At 40.0% G+C, this 20,498-nt stretch overlaps 1 protein-coding gene across 1 annotated transcript in view; it reads left to right on the top strand.

The window, feature by feature from the left end:
• Positions 1 to 10,921, top strand: part of TM9SF2 (transmembrane 9 superfamily member 2) — a 45,049-nt gene extending 34,128 nt beyond the window's left edge. Inside the window, exons 13-16 of the mRNA XM_079721612.1 lie at positions 1,414 to 1,565; positions 2,795 to 2,906; positions 6,396 to 6,567; positions 10,255 to 10,921. Coding sequence (XP_079577738.1) covers positions 1,414 to 1,565; positions 2,795 to 2,906; positions 6,396 to 6,567; positions 10,255 to 10,322 — 504 coding nt within the window. The 3' untranslated portion in view covers positions 10,323 to 10,921. The remainder of the gene's footprint in view (positions 1 to 1,413; positions 1,566 to 2,794; positions 2,907 to 6,395; positions 6,568 to 10,254) is intronic.
• The last annotated feature ends 9,577 nt before the right edge of the window (positions 10,922 to 20,498 follow it).

Here is a 20,498-nt window from a genome sequence, read left to right as displayed (position 1 = left end):
TTTTTTTCTTAGCCATAAGTGTTTCTAACCTATATTACTTAACTAAGTAAACTGGGTAAAACTGAGTATGGGTTAGGAAGTGAAGCTGTAAGAACAGTGACTATACAGTAAGAGTAGCAATTTTTTTAATATGTAGCTTTGGAATAAGTTTTATATGCTTACCTGCTACTATTTGATTTTAAGAAATATTACAATCAAGCCTCAGGCCCTCCCTCCCGTCTTGCGGCCTCCACCTCTGCTGACCCCTTTCTCCCCTCACGCTAAGAGGAAAATGAGAATCCTTCAGTGTCCTCCTCTAACTCCACTATCGTCGCTCTCCTCTGAAAGTATCTCCACAAGGTTAAGAGCAATTACGTAGTGTAGTACACTTTGTGAGGGGACCTGGAAAAACCTTGGAAGAAACTTACCTACTTTGACTTTGAAGAGACTTCAGAGTCTCCACTGCACCTACCATGCCAGGCTACTAAAAGATTTTTCAGTTCTTTGGCATTTTGTTTAATTTATGACTTAAAATCTATATAGCATAAGTAGTAAACTGATATGGTTTGAAATTTTTTTTAATTACATAGATTAAATAAGTACTTAAAAGTTTAAAAATATAAAAGTTGAAGAACGATTTAGTGGTTCTCTGCCTATATACACATATACCTACATGTAAAATAATCTAGTCCACAGGAGTATAATCTCAATGAGAATATCAAGTTTTAAATTTTGATATGTCATCACAAAAACTATAGAAGTATGTTTTTGAACTTTTTTTGCAAGGAAATGAATTTCTACATATGTACTCTTTTTTCCTCTTATGTAACTATGTTTAGGTACTTTAGGTTCCATTTGTTTTTATACTACCATGTAATGTGTTACGAAAGGGAGAATAATTGAGAACATCACCAATAACTTAGGATTATAAAGCTTCATAGAGCCATTCATTATCTTCTTCGTGTTCTTAAGTCTTAGTAAAATTGAGCAATTTTAATAAAGATGACCTTGTCCATCTCCAAAAAAAATACATTGACCACGGTTTCAGAACCAGCTGATTTCTTCGCAAGTATGTAATTAAAAGGAAACACTTAACTCTACCTTTTTATTAAGTACTATTTTCTGAGTACTATATTATCTCCTCCTGTGTGTTTCTTACTTTGTCTAAAGCCATTCGTCATTGGATCACTGCTGGAAACAGTGGTAGCTTTTTCCAGAAGACAGACTGAATATTGTACCTGATGGTATCTGGTTTGTTGCTTCTAAGTACAGATGTCACTTGAATGACTCAGGTAGACTTGTATTGCCATTCGTGTCAGCATGGAAGCGTAGAAAAAGCAGGCAAATAATCTAGTACAGAGAAGAATTTTTTCCTTTCTGTACTAGATTATAGATATATAATTATGCATCCTTTCTTTTGTTTTTTTTCTGAAGGCCATTGAACACCCAGTTCGAACCAATCAGATTCCACGTCAAATTCCTGAACAGTCCTTCTACACAAAGCCGTTACCTGGTATTATCATGGGAGGGATTTTGCCCTTTGGGTGCATCTTTATACAGCTTTTCTTCATCCTGAATAGTATCTGGTAAGCTAAGGACTAAGTCAAGTCCTCTTATTCCCATTCCCATTAGATGTAGTACTAGCTTTCTCTTTTTGTTTATATGGATTACTATTTATACCTTATAAATGTAAGCCATTCTCCAATTTTCAGAAATCTTAAGAGACAAAAGGTTATTTTATCTTTTCAGTGTGAGAAAGAATAATTGTGATAAGTTATTATTAATCAAGTGCTTATTATTTCTTACTCTTACTTAATTCTCAGACCTCTGTAAAGTGGGTATTACCCCATTTTACAGAGGTGAAAATGAGATTTTGGAGGTTAAGTAATTTGCCTGTGTCACACAGCTACATTTTCTGTATGACAGAAAATTAACCTAAATCTCTCCAAATCTGTGCTCTTTAATAAGTCATCTGTAGTGCTTCAGAGGAGATGCTCTGAGCTCTTGATAGAGGGTATTCAAGCCAGCATTGGAGGAAGGGTTGAGCTAGACAACCTTCAAAGTCATTTCTTGGGCATTCCCTGGAGGTCCAGTGGTTAGGACTCTGCACTTTCACTGCTGAGGGCCCGGGGAACTAAGATCCCACAAGCCGCATGGCACAGCCAAAGCGGGGAGAAAGAAATCACAAAGTCGTTACTTATCCCAAGATCCCTTCATTCTCTGATTTCTTGTTCGAATGGGAAAGCACATAGTGGCAATTTTGAGCCTCACTGTTAGGGTGTGTACATTGCAGTATATCATGATCCTTATTTGATCGCATTGACATATGTTACAGAAAGTACCAAGGTTCCAGGTAGCATTGTCAGAACTAAATTGGAGCTTTTTAGTGATTAGAACTTGTCTTTCATTCCTGACTGTTAGTGTTTTTTCCAGATTCAACCTGATTTTTATCATACATGATAAGAAACAATATGTACCAAATGTAACCGTTTCTTAGTTTGGCTCTGTCTTCACGTTAATCGTTTTATCAAATTTGTCTGACTCACCAGTAGACAGACGGGCTAAGCGTATTTGAATACATAAGAGTTTTAGGTCCTCCCTGCACAGGAGGGCAGAGTCCAATAGCACTGCTGCATTCTTCCTCCCCTTGACCCGCCCCCGCCCCATCACCCTCTAAATCTACGAGAATTTGTCTTTGATTAGTTGGGAGAAAAAGCAAACATTTTCAGTTCAAGAAAAATGAGAAGAAGATTGTGTCATTTACTGTGTCAAAGAGAAAATATTTATAGCTTCATCTTGACATGTTTGATTATAGGTCACACCAGATGTATTACATGTTTGGCTTCCTGTTCCTGGTCTTTATCATTTTGGTTATTACCTGTTCTGAAGCAACTATACTTCTTTGCTATTTCCACCTATGTGCAGAGGTATGTATTAGCAATATTCAATTACGTTAATTTGTGGACAGTATTTATAATTTGGCATAAGGCCACTTTGAATACTATTACAGTAAGACCCCTACATACGAACGAGTTCTGTTCCAAGAGCGCGTTCATAAGTCCAGTTTGTTCATAAGTCCAACATAGTTAGCCTAGGTACCCAACTAACACAGTCGGCTATATAGTACTGTACTGTAATAGGTTTATAATACTTTTCACACAAATAATGGATAAAAAACAAACAAAAAATAAATCATTTTTAATCTTACAGTACAGCACCTTGAAAAGTACAGTAGTACGGTACAGCAGTTGGGGTACAAGGGCTGGCATCGAGTGAACGGGCAAGAAGAGTTACTGACTGGTGGAGGGAGAGGAGGTGGGAGACGGTAGAGCTGAAGGATCGTCAGCAACAGGAGACGGAGGGCAAGCTGCAATGTCGCTCACGCCTGACGCTAATGGCTCAGGTGCTGGTTCCTTGCTGGAACCAGATGCACGTTCGCATCTTTGGAAGTTCTCAACTTGAAGGTTCACATGTAGGGGACTTAACTGTAATTGAAGTAATTTCTGTAAATAGGTGTTACTAAGGTAGAAATTGACCTGTATTCCTAAATCGAATGTAGCCTTCTTTAAGATTGAATTAAGATAGTATCCTAATTCAGTATATTTATTTATTTAGAGCTTAACTTTAAAATGTTAATTTCCTGAGAATAACACATTTTGCTGAATTTTTATTCTTTAACTGTCTGACTTTAAAATTAATATTCTTTTTTTGTAATACAGACACTTGTAGACTGAAAATTTAGTGAAAATAAACATTTTAAGTGGAAAAATTTATTAAGACATTTCAGAGATTACATTGTTATGAGTTATATACTTGGCAACATGGTGGTGTGTGTTGGTGTCCTTAAGGTGACTTTTAAAGATTTAGATTGTGTTAAAGCGTTCTTTTATAGTTGTTTTCTCTACAGGAGATAAAATCTGACTTTGTTAAACTTGAGACGCTTTTTAAAAAAATTGAGGTTAAGTTCACATAACATGAAATCAACCATTTTAAAGTGAACAATTCAGTGGCACTTACTACATATACAGTGTTGTGCACCCACTGTCTCTGTCTCAAAATATTTTCATCAACCCTAAATAAAATCCCGTACCCATTAAGTAGTTACTTCCCGTTCTTCTCTCCCCTTCAGACCCTGGCAACCACCAATCTGCTTCTGTCTCTGCAGATTGATCTGTTCTGGATATTTCATGTAAATGGAATCATACGTTATGTGTGACCTTTTGTGTCTGGCTTCCTTCACTTAGCAGAATGTTTTAAGGTTCATCACACTGTAGCATGTATCAGTGCTTCTTTCCTGTTTATAGCCGAGTAATATTCCATTGCATAGATAGACGTACTCCAGTTTGTTTATTCATTCATTCATTGATGGACATTAGGTTTGTTTCCACCTTTTGGTTACTGTGAATAGTGCTGCTATGAACATTCGTGTACAAATATTTATTTGGGTACCTGTTTCCAGTTCTTTGGGGTATATATGTTGGAGTGGTATTGCTGAGTCATACGGTCATTCTTTGTTTAACTTTTTGAGGAACCATCAAACTGTTTTTTCCACGGTGGCTGCACCATTTTACATTCCTACTAGCAACGCACAAGTGTTCCAGTTTGTCTACATCCTCGCCAATACCTGCTATTTTCTGGGTTTTTAAAGTATAGCCATCCTAGAAGGTGTGAAGTGGTATCTCACTGTGGTTTTGATTTTCATTTCCCCAATGACTAATGATGATGAGCATATTTTCTTGGGTATCTTGTTTGGTGAAATGTCTAATTCCTTTGCCCATTTGTAAGTTGGGTTGTTTATCTTTTTGTTTAATTGTTAGAGTTCTTTCTATATTCTGGATACTAGACCTTTATCAGATATATGATTTGTAAATTTTTTCTCCCATTCTGTAGGCTGTCTTTTCACTTTCTTAATGATGTCTTTTGCACCAAACTTTTAATTTTGAGGGTCTGATTTATCTATTTTTTTCTTTTGTTTCTAAGAATTCATTGCTTAAATCTAAGGTCATGAAGATTTACCCCCATGTTTTCTTCCAAGTGTATAGTTTTAGGTCATTGATCCATTTTGAATTAATTTTTGTATGTGGTATTAGTTAGGGGTCCAACTTCATTCTTTTGCATGTGGCTATCCAGTTTTCCCAGCACCTTTTGTTGAAGAAATTATTCTTTCCTCATTAAATGGCCTTGGCAACCTTGTTGAAAACACATTGGCCCATAGATGTGTGGGTTTATTTCTGGAGTCTCAATTCTGTTCCAGTGGTATATATGCTGTTTCTATGCCAACACCACGCTGTTGTGATTACCATGGCTTCGTATTAAGTTTTGAAATTGGGAAGGGTAAGTCTTCCAACCTTGTTCTTCTTTTTGAAGATTATTTTGGCTCTTTAGGGCCCTTTGCAATTTCCTTTGACTCTGAGGATTGGCTTTTGCATTTTTGCTAAGAAGTTACTGGAATTTTAATAGGGATTGCATTGAATCTGTAGGTTGCTTTGGAGAGTGTTGCCATTTTAACAATATTAAGTCTTCTAATCCATGAAAACAGATGGCTTTCCATTTATTTAAATCATCTTTAATTTTTTTTTTTAGCAGTGTTTTGTAGTTTTCAGTGTACAAGTCTTTCACCTCCTTGGTTAAATTTATTCCTAGGTATTTTTTTCTTTTGGATGCTGCTGTAAATGGAATAATTTTTTAAACTTCCTTTTCTGGATCGTTCATCGTCAGTATATGAAAACACTGATTTTCATGTTGATCTTGTACCCTGCAACTTTGCTGAGTTCCTTTATTAGTTGTAGTAGTTTTCGTGTGTGGATTCTTTAGGATTTTCTGATCTTGGTGTGCTTTTGAAATATATATATATATTTTACATATTCCAAAGGGTAAGATAGTGAAGTATCTTTTAGAAGATCTCCTGCTAAGCTGTAAGCCACTTTATGTAGAAGTAAGAGAAGCTGTATTTAAAAACCTACCTTATATAAATTGTTAGTAATAACTAAAAATGGGTTTCAACCAGGGTTTTTTTTTGAGGATAATCTTCTTCCTAATATAGAGATGACTAGACTATAAGTAATAACTAATTTTGAATTATGTAACTAAGCTCTTCCTATATTTCTTTTCTTTTTGGGAAACATACATTTTAAAATATAGCCTAATGCTTCATTATTCATAAACTGTTTAAGATTTTTCTAAACGTTTTTAGCCAGTCTTTAAGTAGTTCCATCAAAAGTAGAGGATGCTTCTCAGCACCTTTAGTGAGGAGGGAAATTGGCAAAGTTCAGTGTGAGAAAGAGACTGGAACCAATAGCAAAAATTAGGTTTGGGGTGCTATTTCACTTAGCTATGTTTGCTTTATAACTTTACTACATGTTATCTATTAATTGGAAAGTAATTCTTCATCTTTCATTTTTTTCTTTTCTACCCAGGATTATCATTGGCAATGGCGTTCATTCCTTACCAGTGGCTTTACTGCAGTTTATTTCTTAATATATGCAATACACTACTTCTTTTCAAAACTGCAAATCACAGGAACAGCAAGTACAATTCTGTACTTTGGTTATACCATGATAATGGTTTTGATCTTCTTTCTTTTTACAGGTAAGAATTAGAATGAGTTATTTTTAGTTAATAAGTTTTTAGGCAGATTACAATTATTTTAACTTGCATCCAAATTACAAGTTCTTAGGCAAATTACAATTACATGAAAGTTGTGCCTACTCAGTGCTCCTGTATTTAGTTTTGAGCGCAGCTAAGCATAGTTTGGTCTGCCTCCCTGTGAGGTGAATATCAGTAAACCGAAGGTGAGAAAACAGAACCTAAGGGAGAAGACTAAACAGGGTCCATTGTTGTGCTGCAAGTACAGGGGCATCTCAACCAGTGGTTCTCAAGGTTTTCCCCTGTTCATCTCTTAATGGAACAGTCTTGCTTCTGCTCATTTCAGAAATAGCATAAAAAGCTCTAACTACCTAAGTTTAGGAGTAAGTAGAAATTGAGGCAGTGAAGTCAAAATGAGATTGAGAATAAATGATATCAAGAAAAGATAATCATAGGACATCCCTTATTCTAGAAGTTTTAAACTGCAGGTTTATATCTCCACTTTAAAATCCAAGTACCTAATGGGATACAGTGTGCTTTATATTGGTATTTCTATGTGTATATCTTCTCTGTCCACCTAGATAAGTTTTCTGTATCTCAGAGCCCTGTGGGTGCTTGGTCAGCATTTGTGGAAGGGCTACACCAAAAAAAAAAAAAAAAAGATTGGGGGGACCTTTCTTTGTCATAAAAAATGTACATCTAAAATTTTATCTAAGATTGTGTTGCATGCTATGTGAGGAAATATAGGAGTCAAAAAGAAAAAAACTTAAAAAAACAAAAATTTTTTTAAAGTTTTTATTTATTTTTGGCCGCATGGCATGTGGGATCTTAGTTCCCCGACCAGGGATCACACCAGTGCCCCCTGCATTGGAAGCACGGAGTAAACCACTGGACCTCCAGGGAAGTCCCAGAAAAAAACTTTCTAAAAATTAGAACTTTTCTATTTTTTACTCACCTGTTAACATTTAAGAAAATTAGGTAGAGTTTTGAAGTGTCCCTCTTGCTGTGTCAGTATGTAACAAGCTTTAGGCACTTACATCAATTCTGTACTGCAGGTCATTCATTGGTCAGACATAGTGGGGTAGGAGTTGGGGGGTGCATATCTTGATGCTATGTGATAGATTTAGGTCCATAGCCATAAGTCTTAATTAATAAATGTCTGTAAAACAGTCATAGCCTGTGAAACAAGGATTACTGTTTTTGTGCATCTGTATTTGTGTCCATGCATGCATATATAGAGTAATTTATTCCTTGCTACACACAAAAAATAATGATCTTGGTGAATGTCTTGTTGTTTTTCCAGGCATATGTTATAAAGATAATTTAACCATCACCTGAACTTTATTGTTCTTGATTTTTAAAGTGTCATATTTTTCCTTACTTAGAGTAAAACACATTTTGTAATCTAAATTCTGGAGCCACATCAAATTGAATCAACCAGTTAAGCCAGTAACTTTTAGTGTATTTCACTTTGTGGAAAAGGTCCTCTACATAGGAGTGCTGAGCCCTTTCACTATCTTGCATTTTTCTAAAGTGGGGGCATCCAATATTTATTTCAGGACTCTGAACTGACACCTTTTATTTAAGTCAGTCTATTATACAAGACAAAATAATTGTTCTGTCACATAAGGAAAGATGCCACTTTTAGTATGTACACTATATCTATTCAATATTAAGAAAAAAATAAAATACTAGAAGTATTTTGTTAAGAACAAAATAAACTTAACTTTCTTAGGGTTTCTAGTATGATGATAAAATGTTTTTTCTCATCTTAAAATACCTTCTATTATCTTGAAGTTCTTGCTAACCATAAGATTGTTTAAATATATTTATGTTTTCACCATTACTTTTCTGAAATTAACCCCAACCTCTTCCCAAGTCTTAATAATGACCCTTTGAATATCCAAAAGGTGTATTTGTGTGTCCTCCAAAACACACACAGTGTGCATGCCATGCACAGAGTAGGTACTCGGTACATGTATGATGTGAGAATAATAACACTCATAACTTCTGTAGTAATGGCCCATGTATAGTCTCTTGACTTAGAAAATCTACTTTAATACTTTCTGTTTATATTGCATTTAAAACAATGGTGAAAACTGTTGGAACTTTAAAGATAAAACTTCCACAAGGGGCATGTATATATCTCCTTCTGTATTCTTCTGCACCCCTACCTATTGACTATTTCTCGGGGTAATCTTGGAAAAAAAGCTATGCCTCAGCTTTAAAAATGTGTTAGTTTCACAATTTAGTATATATTCTCTTGCGAAACAGAGTCTCTGAATTTATGTTTAGTAAATCAAAGCATGGTATAGTTTAAAAGAATACTACACTTGAAGTCAGGAAAAGTGAATTTGAATTCTGGCCTTTCTTACCAGCCACAGGCCATTAGACAGTTACGTAACATAACCCCTTGGAGCCTCATTTTTGTCACCTGTCTAGCATTCAGATTTTTTGGAATCTAGAGGGATGAAAATACCTGAAAATTAAGGCATGTATTTTTTCATGAATCATCTCATTTACTCTACATAACAGTCTATGGAGATAGGGCAGATAAAATTATCCCTCTTAAATAAGATAAAGAAATGGGCTTGGAGATTCCAGGTGTCTAATCCAAAGATGATTCACACAGCTCATGACAGAGCTGCTCTGTCGTCCAGTACCATACCACCTCTCATTTCAGAGGGGGTGTGCCTTTGTTACTATTCTAATCATATCACTTTCAACACTTTGTAAAATCTTTTTGAGTTATTTTATTATAATTCTTTGAAAACTGATCATTCCCGCTAACTGTACTTAGAAAATATCCCCATTTAATTACTCTGTGAATCTGATATTCTGATAGTTAAGCCATTCATATCATGTGTTGAATTAATTAAATGGCAGTTTTCCATTTTGTGATAAGAAAATATTCTTTCTGACTTACTTCACTCTGTATGACAGACTCTAGGTCCGTCCCCCTCACTACAAATAACTCAATTTCATTTCTTTTTTATGGATGAGTAATATTCCATTGTATATATGTGCCACATCTGCTTTATCCATTCATCTGTCGATGGCCATTTAGGCTGCTTCCATGACCTGGCTATTGTAAATAGAGTTGCAATGAACATTGTGGTACATGTCTCTTTTTGAATTATGGTTTTCTCAGGGTATATGCCCAGTAGTGGTATTGCTGTGCTGGGTCGTACGGTAGTTCGGTTTTTAGTTTTTTAAGGAAGGGTGGGAGGGAGGTGCAAGAGGGAGGGGATATGGGGATATATGTATACATATAGCTGATTCACTTTGTTATTCAGCAGAAACTAGTGCAACATTGTAAAGTGATCATACTCCCAAAAAAGACGTGGGGAAAAAAAATGAAAATATTCTTAAATAGAAAAGTAAAATTGGCATCCTTTTCATCTTCAATTTTAGCCTTTTCCATGTAATAAGAAAAAGAATATATTACAGAAAGCTTTCAATAATCTTACAGCATAAAAAGTTTTTTCTATCAATTTCTGTAAGAAATTTGATTTGAATTAGTTCTGTATTTTTCAAAAAAAGTTCATGGATCTGTGGTATATTCCTGTTAAGTAATGATTTATAGTTTTGTGGCTTTTTTTAAGGAACCAATCATTTTAAGCCTGTATTTTTGTGTAAATCATGAAGCTGCCTTTGAAAAAGGATTTATTTTTGTTTTTTCTTTTATAGGAACAATTGGCTTCTTTGCATGCTTTTGGTTTGTTACCAAAATATACAGTGTGGTGAAGGTTGACTGAAGAAGCCCCGTGTGTCCAGTTAAAACAGAAATAAATTAAATTCTTCATCAACAAAGACCTGTTTTTGTGACTACCTTGAGTTTTATCAGACTTACTGGCCTAGTAATCCTTCAGAAACAACATAATTCTAAATACAGCTCTCCCCATACACCTGTCTCCACAGAATGTATTATCAACACTAAAACATCTGTATTGTGATTTGATTAAGTATATATTCAGTTGTTCTCAGTGAAGAGCAAGTTTAAATATTATGTGCATTTGTAAATATAATAGCTGTAGAATGTTCAGTACTTCTATATTAAACAATACTGATGAAATACAGGACAGTTCATTGTAAATAGGATTTTCTAGGCTTGGTAGGTGGAAAGAATTATTTTTCTTTGAAGGAAGTAACTTTTTATGGTAATTTTGAAGGATAATTCGTATGATGTGTATTGGGGGGATGTGGCTTTTAAAAAAATCTTGTCTTGGTTGTAACTGTTCATGTCTTCTTTTCTGTGTTGACTTCATTATTCCCATGGTATTGGCCTTTTAAACTATGTGCCTCTGAGTCTTTCAATTTATAAAATTGTTATCTTAATAAATATTGTAAAAACGTCTTCATTGCCTATTCGTGGAGATTCTGTAAATACAAATCCATTTACCAATGGTGTTTTTAATGATTTATACTATTATGTCAGATTTTACTGATTTTTGCTAATGTAATACTTTCTGAGTTTTGAGCAAAATGAAATTCCAGTCTCCTGGGCTTTGTAACAAAAACTAAAATTTTTCACTATTAGGCAGTAACAGAGATTTTAATCATGCATATCTAGCCAGATAAATTATGTAAGTATAGTAGTTAATATGAGCCTTACTGCATTACCATTAAGAATTTCATATTTTTTACCTGTTTTTCAAAATACAGTATTTTTTATTTTTTTAAAAAATCAGTTTTTATGATCTGTACATTAACAATGTCTAGCAATTCTTCTTCTTTATGATTACACTGTCTTAATTTGGATTTCCTAGAGTTAAGAAATAACCGTGTTGCAGCATGTTGACTGGGACTGTCTCATGTACAGCAGTAAGCTAAGCAGGTGGGGCTGGGTTAGCCGCACTGTGGAGAGTTCCCTGTTTCCTGCTTCAGCAGTGCTCGGGTGGAAGGAGCTGGGGACTCAGAATCCATCCCATGGTTCTGCCGCTGAGCCAGGGCCCTGCCACAGGGTCCCCTCTCAGTGGCCATCACCACCATGACTCCTCTGCCCTGGATGATGTGGCTTTGGGGAACTGGCCAACTCCTTGAGGAGGGACATGTTGAGAAACTGTTGAGGCTGCAGAACCGAGGTCACAGAACCTTCTCTCAGGACATCGAGAAAGCAGACGGTAAGGACTGGGAACACCTGAGTGCCGTGGGAAGGAGTGAATCAGTCACACTTCCAGTAAATTGCCCATCAGTAATTGCACAAACTAGCTGCCATCAAAAATAGACTCTCCCTCTCCCCCATTCATGTGACTTCCTTGAGACCCATTACATGAATTTATCAGAGAACTGGGCAGTCAACCTGTGCAGGATGGGGGCCCAGAAATCTGGTGTTTTTGACAAACACACCCTGGGAGGCAGTGACAACTGGAGCTGAGGTTCAGGCTGGCTTCCCTAGAGCTATGGGAATGGCTTTGGACCATCACCAATGCAGTGTTGCATCGTTGGGTTACCTTTGACCATTCTAGAGGGAGTGCACCCACCTTTGTAAACCTGCTGTGTGTGTCCCTTCCAATATAAAGCCTTTGACTAAAGTATTCCCTTTCCATCCTCAGAATTCTTAATAATATTTTCAGTACTGATGTTTGACAGTTCTATTATTGTCTTAAATATTACGCACATTATTGTATAACTTTGCAGGCTTATCCTTCCAAATAGATCACACACTTCTCAAGGGCTGGAACCACTACTTGCATCATCTTCGGTTCAGGCCCGCGGCATAACAGGGCTTTGCACGTCGTAGGCGTATATTTGTCGTTTGAAACTAAGAATTTAAATAAGTGATACTGATTTTAAATTATTTGATATAATGACATAAAGACACTATTTCAATACTTTGTTTAGCTCTCAGATTCCAGAACGTGGGGTTTTGATTCTGTAAAATTTTGCATTTTAATGTGCTTCCAGCAACGTCGTCTTGTACACTTGTTCTATGTTCACTGACAGTTGTTAAAACAAATCATCACTGGCAGAGCTTGGCCAGCTTCTCTCTACACTTAGTTTGAACTGTTACCCGTGGAACCGGCTCAGACATAAAGCTACAAAGAGGCTAATTGAAATCAGAATGCTGGGTCAGTTCTCCTTCAAACAAAACAGATGGCCCTCCCTGCCACACTTCTGTCAAATTTGGGGGGAAATGATTAAATGCATCTCTAACTCCCACACATGGTTGCTCCTCAAAGGAATTACACACAGCGACTGAAATGCGGGGGGTGCAGGAGGGAGGGCTTTTTTAAGTAGCAGAGCTTGTTTCCCTTTATTTTGAAGGTTTAAGAAAAAGCACTTTAACGGGTAGTCTGTATTCACAGTTTCAGTTTAGATTCTGAATATTTAATTTTCACTTTAATTCAATTTTTTCTTTGGAATAGGTAATCCATGCACATGGTAAACAGTTCAGCATGGACAAGAGAATATAGAGAAAAGTAAGTGCTTTCATCCTCAGTCACTGACTTTTCTCCCCTGGAGACAATCATTGTTAACGGTTTCTTTCCAGAAACTGAAACTTCGTTTTTAATTTACCTACTTGAAACCTCTTTTTTGATTCCTATTTAACTGACAGTATTAATAGTATCTGGTTTCAGAATTGGCGTGAGAGTTTTAAGAAAGCAGCTGTGGAGTTTGTATTTTTCTTGGGCTGGCTATGTTTGGTATATTAGTACAAAGCATCACTGTTATAAAAGTCACCTCGTTGACATTTAATCTGTGAAGTGGTACAGACCACCTCTTAGGACCTGTTTGGGGAGAGAAACTTGAAGAGAAAATTCTCTTGTCCCATAGCTGGGTAGTTGCTCCAGCTCAACTGCCCAGAGACAGTACACAATGACAAGAGATCTAGTAAAAGATCCCAGCTCATGGAGGCAGCATCTGATTCCACGAATTGCTATGCAGAAATGTGGCCCCTTGTTACTGATCTCTGGAAGAGGGACTTAAAAACAACCTGATGCCTATCTAAAATGGGCACTTGTGCACACACACTCGCGTGCACCATTTGCCTCAGGAGCTGGGTGCCCTTCCTCGGCTTTCTCTCCACCTACCCTCCCCACCCAGTCTTATCAAAGCTTAATTTCAGGAGAAGCCACGATGTGGTTTATTTCTGCCTCAGGTGTGAATTTTGTTTGTTTTTACATCCATGTCAGGGTGGTTGCATTTTTAACCATGTGAGTAACAGTGAAATGAGCTTTGTTTCCGGGGGGAAAAAAAATCCAAGGACCGGTGTGAACAGCTGGGGAGTAGTTCCTTCTCGGCACCTCGTCGTCGCTCCCCCTCCGGGGTTTGAAGGGACTCCCCGTGTTCTCCCTCGCTGTCCTAGGCTGTGGCCGGAAGCCCAGGCGCACGGGTGCCTCAGACACACTCCCGGCTCAGGCTCCAGGTTCCGGCAATTCCCCAGGCTCACCCTGCTGCGCCCTGGCCTCCTAGGATGGTCCCAGGAGGCTGTGGCGACCCCCACCAACCAGAGCCCAAGGTGCTGCTGGTGGAATGCGCCCCGAGGGAAGGAAACGCAGACCCTACACAGTGCCCGTGAGCTGCCCTCTTCCACTGGAAGATGCAGCCTACCTTTCAGAGCTGTGAAAAATCTGTAAAATCTACTTTGATCCCGTCTGACTTGCACTTACATTCAAATATTTTATCTTCAGGCTGCTATGAGGTATGTGTGAGTAAACGTATGTGAAATTCTGTCAGCAAATGACGAAAGGCTAAACGGGAGTTGGGTAAGGATGTCATTTTACATTAAGCCACAGTTCCTTCTGATCCTCTCAATGCTCTAGTTACGCAAACACAGTGGTTTGGCATTGCAGTCTTTATCCTGATTTCAGCAGCTCTTCTAGATGTTCTATGCGTGCAGTATCCAGAGTAGCATATTACTCTTTAATTTCTTAAAGTCGTACCGTGGCCGCTATAGGAAGGAGAGAAATTGCTGGAAGATGTGAGCGTTGCTGGGAGATGAGGACCCCATATAGCCTGATCCTGCTCCCGGCAAGAAGGAGCTGACCTGTGGTGCGTTCTGAGGGTTTAAGTTGCCGACTGGGCGGTGGAGGCGAGCCCCAGGCCCCTCGAGTCAAGGCAAGGGATGGTGGCGGAAACCACTGGAGGCTGACCCAGCAATGCTCATTGGGGCCTGCTGGTCCAGGAGCCCAATCTGCTGGCTTTCTGGTGAACAGAAAACATGAATAAAATACAGGAGAGGCTGTGGCAGTTGAACGGCAGCTGTCTGTGAGACAGAAAAAGGCGGGGAGGTGAAGGGAGGACAATGACTTGCTCTCCGCTTACGGAGCCTGACTCCCATCACCCTGCCACTTGCACTGTGAACTGCAGGGCAGCTCAGGGTGTCGCCCTTGGTTCATGCCTTTACTGTCCTTGTCTGCGCCGGGCAGGGCAGGAAGTCCACGAGTCTGTGAGCACCCTGTAAACACTGAAGGGGCAAGACTCAAGTAGGTGGGATGCCAAGGAATGTGGTGGGAGGGAAGTTACAGAACCCTCCAACCGGGCACCCGGCCGTCCTCGGGGAGATGACCTGTCCCACAGACTCCCTCTTGTCTTCAAGTGGAATTTGATGAGCCCCTCAGCCAAAGGCAGGTCTGAGAAGCTGCCCAGGGCCTTGATGCAAGAACAGCTGAGCCAGGCCTAGCCTCCTGGTGGCGTGTGGTTGAAGGAACACCCCAGACAGACTTCTCCCACATCTGGAGGCTGCAGAGCAGTGTCCCCCAGGCCCATCCTGCTGACAAACAGGGCTTCTGACATGTGATGCCCACGAGGGCACAGAAGATCTGTTTTGTAGTTTCTTAGGATTTCTGGCGGGTTCTGAGGTTTGGCTGGGCTTTGGCAACCAGTTATTTCCTGAGGAAGGATGGTCCAAGCACTTGTCTGCTTAGCCTAGAAATGTAGGGCTTTCTAGAGAATAAATAAAACGCCCTCCTTGGCCTTCCCTCGTGGCACAGTGGTTAAGAATCCTCCTGCCAGGGGCTTCCATGGTGGCAGAGTGGTTAAGAATCCTCCTGCCAGTGCAGGGGACACAGATTCAAGCCCTGGTCCGGGAAGATCCCATGTGCCGCGGAGCAACTAAGCCCGTGCACCACAAGTACTGAGCCTGCGCTGTAGAGCCCGCGAGCCACAACTACTGGAGCCTGCGTACTGCAACTACTGAAGCCCGTGTGCTCTAGGGCCTGTGCTCCACAACAAGAGAAGCCACTGCAATGAGAAGCCCGCGCACCACGATGAAGAGTAGCCCCTGCTTGCCACAACTAGAGAAAGCCCAGGGGCAGCATCGAAGACCCAACACAGCCAAAAATAAATAGAATAAATTTATTTTTTAAAAAGTCCTCCTTTTCCCCTTCTCTGACCTTCTCCCTTCCCACTCACACCCAGCAGAAGCACCAGAATTCCTCAACTGGCAAAGAATTGAAGCACATTTCTCTAATGAGGACCAGGACCCAGGTCTCTATGTCTTTTTTTTTTTTAAAGAATAATTTCTTTTTTCTTTCTTTATCTCTCTCTGTCCCTCTTTTGAGAGAATTGTAAATTTATATGCAGTCGTAAAAAACAACACAGATGGACCCTGCGTACCCTTTACCCAGTTCCCCCCCCCAGTGATAACATCTTGCAAAACCATAGCGCAATATCAAAATCAGGACATTGACGTTGATACATGAAGATATAGAACATTTCCGTCACCACAAGGATCCCTCAGGTTGGCCTTGTATAGCTATCCTCACCTCCCTCATCCTCCCGCCATTGATCCATTCGCCATTTCTGTAATTCTGTCATTTCAAGAATATCATTTAAATGGACTCAAGCAGTATGTCACCCTTGGGACTGGCTTTCTTCACTCAGTGTAAGTCTCTGAAGATCCATCCCAATTGTATTGTACATCAGCAGTTCACTTTTTTTTATCGCTGAGAAAGTTCCAGAGGGTGGATTTTCCAGAGTTTGTTACCCACATTGAAGGACATTGGGGTTATTTCCAGTTTGGGGCTAATATGAATAAAGCCTCTCTGAACATTCTTATACAGATTTTTTTGTGGACATAAGTTTTCATTTCTCTGGGATAAATGCCCAAGAATGAAATCACAGGGTCAAATGGTTTAGTTTTATAAGAAACTGCCAAACTGTTTTACAGAGTGGCTGTACCATTTTACATTCCCACTGGGAACATATGAAAGATCCAGTTTCTCCACATTTTCACCAGCATTTGCTGATGTCACTATTTTTTTATGTTCTGATAGGTATGTAGTGACATCTTTTTTTACATTTATTTTATTTTATTTTATTTTATTTTTGGCTGCATCAGGTCTTCATTGCGGTGCGTGGGCTTCTCTCTACTTGTGGCGTGTGGGTTTTCTCTCTCTAATTGTGGCATGTGGGCTCCAGGGCACGTGGGTTGTGCAATTGTGCACGGGCTCCAGAGCACGTGGGCTCTGTAGTTTGCGGCACACAGGCTCTCTTGTTGAGACGCGTGAGCTCAGTAGTTGCAGCGCACGGGCTTAGTTGCCCTGCGGCATGTGGGATCTTAGTTCCCTGACCAGGGATCGAACCCGCGTCCCCTGCATTGGAAGGCAGATTCTTTACCACTGGACCACCAGGGAAGTCCCTGTAGTGACATCTTATTGTGGTGTGCTCCCGTTGCAGAGCACAGGCTCCAGACGCGCAGGCTCAGCGGCCATGGCTCACGGGCCCAGCCGCTCCACGGCATGTGGGATCTTCCCGGACCGGGGCACAAACCCGTGTCCCCTGCATCGGCAGGCAGACTCTCAACCACTGCGCCACCAGGGAAGCCCTTATTGTGGTTTTAATTGGTATTTTCCTTACGGCTACTGATAATGGATCTTTTCATGTGCTTATTTGCCATCTTTGGTGAAATGTCTGTTCATGTCTGTTGCCCATTTGCGAATTGGATTGTTTTTACTGTTGAGTTCAGCTCTCCCTTTTTATAACATGAATCTATGGCAGGTTGCAGGGTGGAGATGGGTGGGGGGGAGTTCTGAAATTAACCCAGTAATCCTGTTGGTCTTTGCTCATTCCCTGGATCTCTCAGCCAAGGATTATTAGCAAGTGGCGGGGGGGTGTTGCGTTTGAACCCTTATTTTCTGCTCTGAAGTGGGGTGACAGTTGCCTGTAGGATGGGACCCTTTCCTACCTGTATTCACAGCAGCTTAGAAGCAGGGATGAACATCTTTCCTCCAACCTGCTATCTGAGGGAACGAAACGAAGGAGGGGAGAAATTGTTTCATAGTGACTGGCTCCTTGATCTCCCTCTGTGACTGCCAGACCCAACAAGTCTTAAATCAGTGCCTCTCAAATTTCCATGTGCCTGTGAATCACCTGGAGACCTTAAGATGTAGATTCTGATTCAGCGGGCCTGGAATGGGTCCAGAGATTCTGCACATCTCACCAGCTCCAGGTGATACCTCCAGGTGATGCCCATGTTTGAGTACTCAGGAAGGGCCTAAAGAGACCCTCCCTCTCACAGAGGAGGAAACTGAAGCCCCAGTAAGTTAAGCAATTTACCCAAAACCACAAAGTCCACAACAAGCTTCCTTCCCACCCCAGTTACCACCTTCGCTGGCAGCATCCTGACATTCTTCTTAGGAAGCAGCCAGAAAACCCTGTCCTGGGATGCAGTTGAGTTAGTGAGTTAATGAAATTTCCTTCCAGGGATTTCTGCAGTTTTGGTCTGGTCTTAAGTGGTTTTTTGGTCCACTAAGCAGATTCGAGGCTATGTCAATAAAAGTGCGCACCTATTCCATAAGCCCAATTTCATCAAACCAGCAGAGTAAAAACTTTCAGGGTCGGGACTTCCCTGGTGGACCATTGGTTAAGGCTCCGCATTTGCAGTTCAAGGGGCACGGGTTCTATCCCTGGTCGGGGAACTAAGATCCCACGTGCCACATGGTGCAGTCAAATAAAAAATAAATAAATAAACAAACAAAAAAAAACTTTCAGGGTGTGTGAGAGTGATATGCTGTCAGTCTGGTTCAACCCTGAACCAGCTGTTTAGGGCTGACGTATGTCTCCCCCACCAATTCATATGTTGAAGTTCTAACCCCCAGTACCTCAGAATGTGACTGTATTTGGACATAGGTCCTTTAAAGAGGTGATTAAGTTAAATGAGGTCATTAGGTTGGGCCCTAATCCAATATAACTGGTGTCCTTATAAGAACAGGATATGAGAACACAGGCACACTAAGAGGGAAGACAGTCATTTAGAAGCCAAGGAGAGAGGCCTCAGGAGAAACCAAACCTGTCAACACCTTGATCTTGGACTTAAGGCCTCAAAACTGTAGGGTATTCATTTCTATGTTTTAAGCCACCCAGTTTGTGCTATTTTGTTATGGCAGCCGTACAAAACTAATATACCAGCTAATAGGATGGGGAACAAGGGGAGGTGGCAAGCATTCCTTGGCATATGCTGCAGGACAGTATGCTGGGGGGCAGCCGTCTTTCAGCAGCAGGATGCCAGGCTGCAGATCCTGGTTTGTGAGAAGATGAGGGCAAGGCAACGTGGAATTCCTAGTCTTCAAACTGCACACACTGGCCCGGTGAGAGATCTTTTAAAACTTCTTCTGGCCAAGTAATTTAAAAAGAAAAGAAAAAATACATAGCAGCATTATTCACATTAGCCAAAAGGCGGAAACAACCTAAATGATCACCAACCGATGAACAGATAAGCAGAATGTGGTATATTCATACCATGGAATATTCAGTCTTAAAAAGGAAGGAAATTAAGACACATGCTACAACATGGATAGACCTTGAAGACACTATGTTCAGTGAAATCAGCCTGTCACAGAAGGACAACTATTGTATGATCTCATTAATATGAGGTACCTAGAGTAGTCAAATTCAGAGACAGGAAGTAGGGTAGGACTTACAGGGGTTGGAGTTGTCGTTTAATGGCTACAGAGTTGGTGTTTGGGAAGATGAAAAAACTTTAGGTGTAGATAGTGATGATATTTATACAGTATTTTTAATGTATTTAACTCCACTAAACTGTACTCTTAAAAATGATAACTATCGGGGGCTTCCCTGGTGGCGCAGTGGTTGAGAATCTGCCTGCTAATGCAGGGGACACGGGTTCGAGCCCTGGTCTGGGAAGATCCCACATGCCGCGGAGCGACTAGGCCCGTGAGCCACACCTGCTGAGCCTGCACGTCTGGAGCCTGTGCTCCACAACAAGAGAGGCTGCGACAGTGAGAGGCCCGTGCACCGCGATGAAGAGTGGCCCCCGCTCGCCGCAACTAGAGAAAGCCCTCACACAGAAACGAAGACCCAACACAGTCAAAAATAAATAAATATATTAATTAATTAATTTAAAAAAAAAAAGAATTGTTACAAATTAGAAGTCCTTTCTTTAAAAAAAAAATAAAATAAAATAACTATCATGTTACATGTTCTACCACAATTTCACCAGTTTGGCATAAATCTAAAATTAAAAAATTTTTTTCTCAAAAAGGAAAGAAAAAAATACCCTTGAGGAATTTTACTCAGTTTCAACCTCTTAGTTAAGCAGAGGGTCTTGCTGGGAAAGGAAGAAGGAATTTTGGATCTTGGGGATGGAGGGGTGGGTTCAGACCCTGGTGGGGTCTCTAGAGAGGAGATTTATACAGCCTTGGGTCAGCAAGATGAGGAAAGTTAGGGTGTTAGGAGGTTAGAGAAAAGAGAATCGGAAAGGTCCAATGACAGACTTCACCGCTTTTGAATTTTTTCCCCAACAGGTTACTTTCTCATCCCTCCCCAACACTGGCTTGATTTTCTCCATAGTTACTATGTCTATGTTGAAACTTTGAGACTCCAGGCATCCATGCCATCCTCACTTTACTCCTATTTACCTCTTTACCTGTTAAAGTATAATATCCGGAAAGGTAAAATACGACTCTCAGACAAATGTAAACTGCTTGCATGTTAAAGATTTTATTTAACTTATTAATTAATGAAAGAAC

This window comes from Hyperoodon ampullatus (assembly GCF_949752795.1).
Source record: "Hyperoodon ampullatus genome assembly, chromosome: 16".
In the NCBI taxonomy this organism is placed as follows: Eukaryota; Metazoa; Chordata; class Mammalia; order Artiodactyla; family Ziphiidae; genus Hyperoodon; species Hyperoodon ampullatus.
The sequence above is the reverse complement of the archived record's forward strand: the minus strand, read 5'-3'. Positions and strand labels throughout refer to the sequence as shown.